This window comes from Pongo pygmaeus, chromosome 5, assembly GCF_028885625.2.
Source record: "Pongo pygmaeus isolate AG05252 chromosome 5, NHGRI_mPonPyg2-v2.0_pri, whole genome shotgun sequence".
In the NCBI taxonomy this organism is placed as follows: Eukaryota; Metazoa; Chordata; class Mammalia; order Primates; family Hominidae; genus Pongo; species Pongo pygmaeus.
The window spans coordinates 84,972,388-84,981,559 of NC_072378.2; the positions used below are offsets into that span (position 1 = coordinate 84,972,388).

Here is a 9,172-nt window from a genome sequence, read left to right on the forward strand (position 1 = left end):
TTCAAGACGCACGTGGGCAACATGATGAAACCCCAGCTCTACCAAAAATGTAAAAAATTATCTGGGTGTTGTGGCGCAAGCCTGTAGTCCCAGCTACCTGGGAGGCTGAGGCGGGAGGATCCCTTGAGCCTGGGAAGTGGAGGTTGCAGTGACCCGAAATTGCACCACTGCACTCCAGCCTGAGAAACAGAGGGAGACTCTGTCTCAAAAAAAAGAAAGAAAGAAAGAAAGAAAGAAAGAAAAGAAAAGGAAAAGAAAGGAACATCCTACAGCAAATAGTTTAAATCACATTCCTTGATATCACTGTGATAAAATTGTAAAATAAAAGAACAATTAAGAATGAGAAAGTAAAAATGATTACCAATAGTGAGGTAATTTAAACTCCTTGTTAATAAGTTTGAAAATCCAGAAAAAAAATTTTATAGCTTTTGAGAAGGATACAAATTTTTTTTAAAAACCCAAGTAGGCAGACAATCTACAGAAATTTATAACCCTGGAAAATATTTTTCAAGTTACCTAAGACTAAATATCCTCCAAAGTACAAGGATTAGAGCATTTTCCAGATGAAGTCTTTCAAATCTTCAAGGAATAAATATTTAAAAGTTTGTTAAATTTTCCAGAGGAAAAAGGTGGAAAGATTTCCAATTATTTGTATAAAACCATGCAACACTGATTCTAAAACTTAATAGAAAACTATATCCCAGGTTGACTCATAAATATTGATGCAAAAATCCTAAATAAAATATTGGAAAATAAAGTCAAACAATATTTTAAAATACCACAATCCTATGATTAAAGACACTTTAGTCTGGGAATGCAAAGTTTGTTCAATATTAGCAAAACATCAAGTTAAAATGTCAAAAAGGAAAAATAGTTAATCACTTCAATAAATGATTTTCTTAAAAAATCAAACATCAGTTATTTTGAGGGTGAGGGGAGGGGACAGGGTCTTGCTCTGTTGTCCACACTGGAATGGAGTGACAGGATCAAAGCTCACTGCAGCCTCCCATCTCAGCTGGGACCTTGCAGTCCCAGCTACTCAGGAGAAGAACTCAAGAGATGCTGAGTAGCTGAGACTATAAGCAGGTGCCACCACAGGCAGTTAATTTTTTTTTTCTTTTTTAGACATAGAGTGTTACTATGTTACCCAGGCTGGTCTCAAACTCCTGGGTTCAAGTACTCCTCCTACCTCGGCCTCCCAAAGCACTAGGATTACACACCTGAGCCACAGTGCCCAGTCAATTCTTTTTTAATTAAAAAAACAGGAATCAAAGGGTACTGACTTATCATAATCAACCTATAATCAACTGATATTTATCAAAATTAAAAAAATAGGCAATGGAGAAAGGACTTCTATTCAATCAATGGCGCTGGGAAAACTGGCTAACCATATGCAGAAAAAACTAGGCCCATACCTATCACCATACACAAAAATTAACTGAAGATGGATGAAATAATTAAATGTTAGATCTCAAATTGTAAAAGTCCTAGAAGAAAACCTAGGAAATGCCCTTCTCAACATCAGTCATGGCAAATAATTTATGACCAAATCCTCAAAAGCAATTACAAGAAAAACAAAAACTGGTGGATGGGAACAAATTAAACCAAAGAGTTTCTGCACAGCAAATGGAACTCAAAACAGAGTAAACAGACAACCTACAGAATGGGAGAAAACATTTGTAAACTATATATCCAGCAAAGGCCTAATATCCATAATCTACAAAAAACTTAAATAAATCAACAAGAAAAAAACAAATAACCCCATTAAAAAGTGAGCAAAGGACAGACACTTCTCAAAAAAGACATAAAAGTGGCCAACAAACATATGAAAAAATCCTTAACATTGCTAATCATCAGAGAAATGCAAATCAAAACCACAATAAGATACCATCTCACACTAGTCAGAATGGTTATTATTAAAAATTCAAAAAGTAACAGACATTGATGAGGCTGTGAAGAAACGAGAACACTTACACACTGTTGGTGAGAATGTAAATTAGTTCAGCCACTGTGGAAAGCATCCTGGGAATTTCTCAAAGAGCTGAAACAGTGACCATTTGACCTAGAAATTCCATTCCTGTGTATATACCCAAATTGTTCTACCAAAAAGTCACATATACTTCTATGTTCCTTACAGCACTATTCAAAATAGCAAAAACAGGAAAACAACCTAGGTGCCCACCAACTGTGGATTGGACAAAGAAAATATTGTGCATATACACTATGGAACACCATGTAGCCATAAAAAGGAATGAAATCATGTTCTTTGTAGCAACGTGAATGCAGCTGGAGGCCATCGTACTAAGCAAATTAACACAGGAGCAGAAAACCAAATATCACATGTTCTCACTCATAAGTGGGAGCTAAATCTAGACATAGAGTTTGGAACAATAAACACCAGGGACTACTATAAGGGAGAGAGAGGGAGAGAGGTGAAAAACTTCCTACTAGAAGTTGGGATCACTATCTGAGTGTTGGGATCAGCGGAAGCCCAAGCCTCAGCGTCATACAATATACCCTTGTAACAAACCCGCACATGTACCTCTTGAATCTAAAATAAAATGGAAATAAAAATAAATAAATAAATGAAATAAAAATAAGACATGACTGCATAAAGTAATAATTAGATGAGCCTATAATGTATAAAGATGTAATTTATATAACAATGGTAACACAAAAATGGGGCAATAGAACAAACATATAGTGGCAAAGTTTTTGTGTATATTGACATTAAATTGGTATTAATCCAAAGTGCTTGTTATAATTGTTAATTATAATCTCCAGGGCACCCACTAAAAAAATAAGTCAAAAATATAGTGAAATAAAAAAAGAAGGGGAATTAAAATGATACAATAAAAAAAATATATACGTAACAGAAAAGAAGGCAATAATGAAGGGCTAGAGGAGCAAAAAAGGGCATAAGAGAAATATATAATACAAATTGTAAAGTGGCAGATATAAATACTTTCATATCAGTTATGACATTAAATGTAAATGGATTAAAATTCCAATCAAAAGGCAGAGATTGGAAAATAGATTAAAAAACATGTTCCAGCCACATGCTGTCTACAAAATATATACTTTTTTAAGCAAAAATTCTTTATTTTATTTTATTTTATTATTATTATTTTTTTGAGATGGGGTCTCCCTCTGTGGCCCAGGCTGGAGTGCAGTGCCTCGATCTCTGCTTACTGCAACCCCCGCCTCCCAGGTTCAAGCGATTCTCCTGCCTCAGCCTTCTGAGTAGCTGGAATTACAGGCACATGCCACCACACCTGGCTAATTTTTTTTGTTTTCAGTAGAGATGGGGTTTCAGCATGTTGGTCAGGCTTGTCTCCAACTCCTCACCTCGTGATCCGCCTGCCTTGGCCCCCCAAAGTGCTGGGATTACAGGCATGAGCCACTGTGCCCAGCCAGTTTTTAAGAAAAATGTGTAATTTCTCATTTTCTATTCTTGGCATAAATTTTAATTATTTCCAGTGGAACCAAAACCTCCTGAACCCCTTTCAGTGTCATCCAAAGCTTGAACTTCTTCTATTTCTAGATTTAAAAAATCCATTCAGAACTGAACTGTACAATTTAATCACTGTTTTTGACTTCAAACTTTGCCAAAATTAAACAGTACAACACCAACATTTCCTCTATAATTTTCATCTATGACACCAGCTCCTACATCAATAAAATGTTTTGCAGCCAAGCCAGACCATGGACACTCATAACACCCAGAGAAGGAAGAGCTATCTGAATGTCTATTTTCATGAGTGCTTTCTCCATAGGTGGTATTGTCTAATCATAGGCATTGTACAAGTTGTAGCCTGCACTTCTCACAGACCCTCAGGTTGGAGCCATGGCATGCTCAGAGAGCTGGGCAAGGCACAGCTGCATGTCACCCTCCTCCACAGGCGAGCCGATTTGCTGGGGGAAATGGTGGGTGTTTCTTCAGAGCAAGTTATGGCAGAGCAAGAAAGCAAGCAAAGAGAGAGCCCAGGGAACTAGGGAGCACAGGATGGCAGGGAACTGGCCAAAAATGTCAACATACACTTTAGATTCAAAAACTTTTCTTTCTTTTTTTTAGACAACCTACATGACATGTTTTTCTTAAAAACAATGCCTCCACTCCAAATAAATCATGGTCAAAATAAATGAAGAGCTCAAGATCTCACATCAGTCCCATTTGTCTTAAGTCCTGGTGTTGTGTGGTTGACAAGCAGAAGCCAGTTATGATGACAGGTAATAGATCCAAAGTCATTGCCAAATTTGTTAATTTTTTTTCCATTTCTAAGCCATCCTTAAAGGAAATCCCATATGGGTTACACCAACCTCACGGTAGTCCTGTGGAGCAACCATGCCATCTGGATTCACATTTTCACCAGCAAAGAAGTGGTAGCTTTTGAAATTAGCAAGGATGTGCTTGATTTGTTCTGCAGCCCCTGTCATAAAAGATTTTACTCTTTCTGGTCTCTGTTCTTCAAGTTTGCCTTTGGTTGATTTCATGTAATCTTTGGTGTATTATACTTCTTGTAGGCTTCTTTTGTGAAGCTTGTTGCCTGCAGGTGATGGTTCATGACAGTAAGGATACCAGTGATTACTGTGCTTTCGGTACCTTTGCTTTCAGTACCTTCAGCGGAGGCATTTCCACCAATGAGCGAGTCATCAATGTTACCTTCTGTCCTACTTACCAATTTCCCCTCCACCTCCAGGCACAGCCCATCCACAATCTCCCGGATTTTGTAAATGTGGGAAAACATCTCATCATGGCTGATGAGGTCCCAGTAGATAAATCATGATGGTGGCTGAAGGGAGACGATGGCGGCATTAGTTTAGCAGGAGCCCAGAGCTCGGAGCGAGCGGGGTGCAGCTTGAGCAGCGCTCCAAGGGAGCGGGGAGCCGCGGAAAAGAAAAACAAATTTCAAGAACCAAAGCAAGAAAATAAAAGGATGGTAAAGGGAATATAATGCATAAAGAAACCAAAAGAGAGCTGGAGTTGCTATATTAATATCGGACAAAGTAGACTTTAAGAAGAAGAACATTTTATAATGATAAAAGAATAAAGTCATCAGAAATAAGAAAAACAATTATAAACATGTATACATATAACAACAAAATCTAAAAATACACGAAGTAAAAACTGACAGAATTGCAAAGAAAAATAGTCAATTCAATAACAATAATCGGAAACTTCAATACCTCACTTTTAATAATGGATTGAACAAGGAGACAGAAGATCAAGAAGAAAATAAAAGGCTTAAACAACACTTTAAGTAAACCCAGCACACATCTAAATAACACTCCACTCAACAACAGAATATACAGTCTTTCCAAGTGCACATGGAACATTCTTCAGGATAGACGACATGTTGGGCCACAAAACCAGCCTCCATAAATTAAAAAGGATTTACATCATGTAAGGAATGTCCTCCAACTACAATGGAATAAAATTAGAAATTAACCAATGAACAAAATTTAGGAAATTCACAAATATGTGGAAATTAAGCAACACACTGCTAAAAAAAACAAAAACAAACAAAAAAACCCCAATGGATTAAAGAAGAAATCACAAGGGAAATTAGAAAGTACTTTAAGATGAATGAAAATTTAAAAAATGAAAAACCACCATGACTCATGGGATACATTGAAGGCAGTGTTTAGAGGGAAGTTTATTACTCAAAATGCCCATATTTAAAAAAATAACAAGCTCAATAGCAAAAAATAGAAATAACCCTATTTAAAATGGGCAAAGAATTTAAACAGACATTTCTCAAAAGAAAATATATGAACAGCCAACAGGAATATGAAAAAATGTTCAATATCAGAGAAATACAAATTAAAACCACAAAGATACATCATCTCATACATATTAGAATGGCTATTATCAAACACACGGAAAATAACAAGTGTTGATGAAATTCTCAGAAGAAAATATGGGAGTAAATATTTATGTCTTAGGACCAAGCAATGGTTTCCTGGATATGACACCACTTTTTATAATATTAAAAGTTTTTGTGCTTAAGTGACCCTATCAAGAAAGTGAAAAGACAATCCACATAATGAGAGAAAATATTTGCAAATCATGTATCTTATAAGGAGTTTGTATCCAGACTACATAAACAACTCTTACAACTCAACAACAAAAACATAAATAACTCAGTTTTAGAAATACAAAAAGGATTTAGTAGCCATTTCTCCAAGATATACAAATGGCTAATAAGTACATAAAAAGTTGCCCAAATAATTAGCTGTTAGACAAATGCAAATTATAACCAATGAGATATCACTTCATAACCACTAGTACTTTGCAAAACAATCTGGCAATTCCTTAAGATGTAGAAACATCGAGTTTCTACATAAATCAGTCATTCCGCTCCTAGAGAGAATTGAAAACATATGTTCACACAGAAACCTTTCCTAGAATTTCATAACAGCATTATTCATAACAGGCAAGAAGTGAAAATAATCCAAATGTCAATCAATTAATGGATGAATAAATACAATGTTTTATATTCATACAATGGAATATTATGCACCCATAAGAAGGAATGCAGTACTGATACACACTATAACCTGGATGAACCATGAAAATATTATGCTAAGTGAAAGGAGTTAGTCACAAAGAACTGCATATAGTATGAATCTACTTATATTCAATTTCCAGAATGGGGAAATTCATAAAGACAGAAAATAGATTGGTGATTTCCTAGGTCTGGAGAAGACAGGGAGAAATGGAGAGTGACCACTAATGGGGGTTTCTTTACGGGGGTGACAAAAATGTTATAAAATTGACTTGGTGATAGTTGTACATCTTTGTGGATATATTAAAAACAACTGAATTGTACACTTAAAAAAGGTAAATTTTATAGTATTTGAATTACATCTCAATAAAGCTATTATTTAAAAATAGAGTTACCATTGAGTGCTGAGCAACATTTCTGTCTCTTTTGAAGGCCCAGGTTCTCAGGCACAATGGTCTGGGACAGGTTGAAGGTTACAGGGCTGAGACAATAAAATCAGGTTAATCTTATATTAGTAATTCTCATTAAAATGGGATTATGTTGCTGACCTATTTTAAAGCTTGTCCTTTAGCTTCTCTCAGCTAAGGGAAATCAAGGGCTCCACAATTTTGTAAAAATACACAGAAGCCTATGGAAGTGCTACAGATGGGTTCATAATTAAAGCAAGGTGATTTATTCACCTACCAGTTCTGTGAACTTGAGCAAGACATACACTCAAATCTTTGATTGTACCTTCTGTAATATAGAGATTTAAAAAGTACTTACTCTACTTCATAGGATTGTTGAGATAATTAAATGAGATTTAATAGTTATACAATGCCAGGCACATGGAAAAGATATGATTGATGCTGGCTGCCCTTAAAGATATATGTTAATTCATGCACACGTATGTTTATTGCAGCACTATTCACAATAGCAAAGACTCGGAACCGACCCAAATGTCCATCAGTGACAGACTGGATTAAGAAAATGTGGCACATATACACCATGGAATACTATGCAGCCATAAAAAAAAGATGAGTTCATGTCCTTTGCAGGGACATGGTTGAAGCTGGAAACCATCATTCTCAGCAAACTATCACGAGATCAGAAAACTAAACACCATATGTTCTCACTCATAAGTAGGAGTTGAACAATGAGAACACATGGACACAGGGAGGGGAACATCACACGCTGGGGCTGGTCGGTGGGTAGGGGACTAGGGGAGGAATAACATTAGGAGAAATACCTAATATATGTGATGGGTTGATGGGTACAGCAGACCACAAGGGCATGTGTATACCTATGTAACAAAATTTCACGTTCTGCACATGTAACCCAGAACTTAAAGTATTAAAAAAAAAAAAGATACATGTAAATTATTCTGCAAAGGGAAGGGGGAAACTCAGGCATGGTAATGTCAGTCTTCCTTATATATCAGCTGGGTTCCCTTTAATGGGAGTGAACAGGCTGCTCAGCTCCCCACAAAAATGTTCCTTGAATGCCATTAGTACCTACCACTACTTGCAGTACTTCCTAGTCCATCATTCCATGGACAGGGGCATCTGCGTACCCACCTCCTGCCCACTGTTGTTCGACGAAGCGTCTTTTCCAGGCCTGCCCAATCCATCATTGTATCACCAGAGAGCAATCTCTTTGGAAACTGTTTTGCAAGTTTGGGAGAGTAGATTATTATATTGTCTCTTCTGACATAGAATGAGGAATTATGCCACAGAGGAACCAAGACTCTTGCCCAAGGTCTCAGATAGTGTGCTGTTTCTAATACGTGCTTCCTCCCAGTCCAAAGAGATAAAAATGTGTTAAAGTTTGACCCAATGAGATTAGAGAGCCAGACAGATCCGGATATGCTGAACTAGGCAAAGGATTTTCTCCTCTGTGCATCCTCAACTTTGAAAAGGCTGCTGTGAGAATTAACTAAAACAATGAAAGTAAACTGTTGACCATAGGGCTTACCTCTCCTCATATTTTCTATAGCTTAAAAAAGTATGTGTTACATGTATACTTTTTGAAACCGCCTTTGCAAAAATTATAACAGTGAGAAAATTATGACAGTGAAAGAGAGCCGATCTAACTAACCCACATCTTGCCTTTAACCTCCAGACTGCTCTTGCTCATTCTTGGGCTTAGACCAAGCTAATTTTGGGAGACCTTTATAGTTTAGATGATAATAGCCCTTCCCCAAAACTAAACTGCCTTTGTAAAGCTAATGAAAGGTCACCAGGTTAGAGTGTGAGGGGCCTGAATTCTGCTAAGGAGTAGTTATAAACAATTACCAGCCATTATCCCAGAGGTCACAAGACTTGCAACTCTCCCAATTACTCTTGCAGATAACATCACTATTGTAGACCCTAAGATTGGTCTTTTGAGATGTCTTTTCAGGTGTTTGCATTTCTGATGACCTGTGTGTCCACTCGGACCCACCAACTCCTGCCAGCTGGTCCTGTGGCCTCACCCAGAAGCCGACTCCCTGGCCCACTAAACTATTCTTGAAAAACCCTAGCCTCCAAATTTTCTGGGAGATTGATTTGGGTAACAACTCTGTCTCCCATGTGGGATGGCTGGCCTCATGTCAGTTAAACTATATTGCAATGCCATGGTCTCTGAATTTATTTTGTTTTTGCAGTGGGCAGGAAGAACTCACGGAGCAGTTACCTTTTCTTCAA

General features: G+C 37.1%; 1 protein-coding gene and 1 pseudogene across 1 annotated transcript; both read right to left on the reverse strand.

Annotated features, from left to right (window-relative positions):
* Positions 1 to 3,466: 3,466 nt before the first annotated feature.
* On the reverse strand, positions 3,467 to 3,900 carry LOC129039255 (deoxyuridine 5'-triphosphate nucleotidohydrolase, mitochondrial-like; annotated as a pseudogene).
* A 254-nt stretch (positions 3,901 to 4,154) lies between these two features.
* Positions 4,155 to 4,905, reverse strand: LOC129039254 (translationally-controlled tumor protein-like). The gene is made up of 2 exons (XM_054492890.2): positions 4,512 to 4,905; positions 4,155 to 4,416 (listed from the first exon to the last, which is right to left on the reverse strand). The coding sequence occupies exons 1-2, from the start codon at positions 4,746 to 4,748 to the stop codon at positions 4,279 to 4,281; spliced, it is 375 nt and encodes a 124-aa protein (XP_054348865.1). The 5' UTR covers positions 4,749 to 4,905; the 3' UTR covers positions 4,155 to 4,278.
* Positions 4,906 to 9,172: the final 4,267 nt, after the last annotated feature.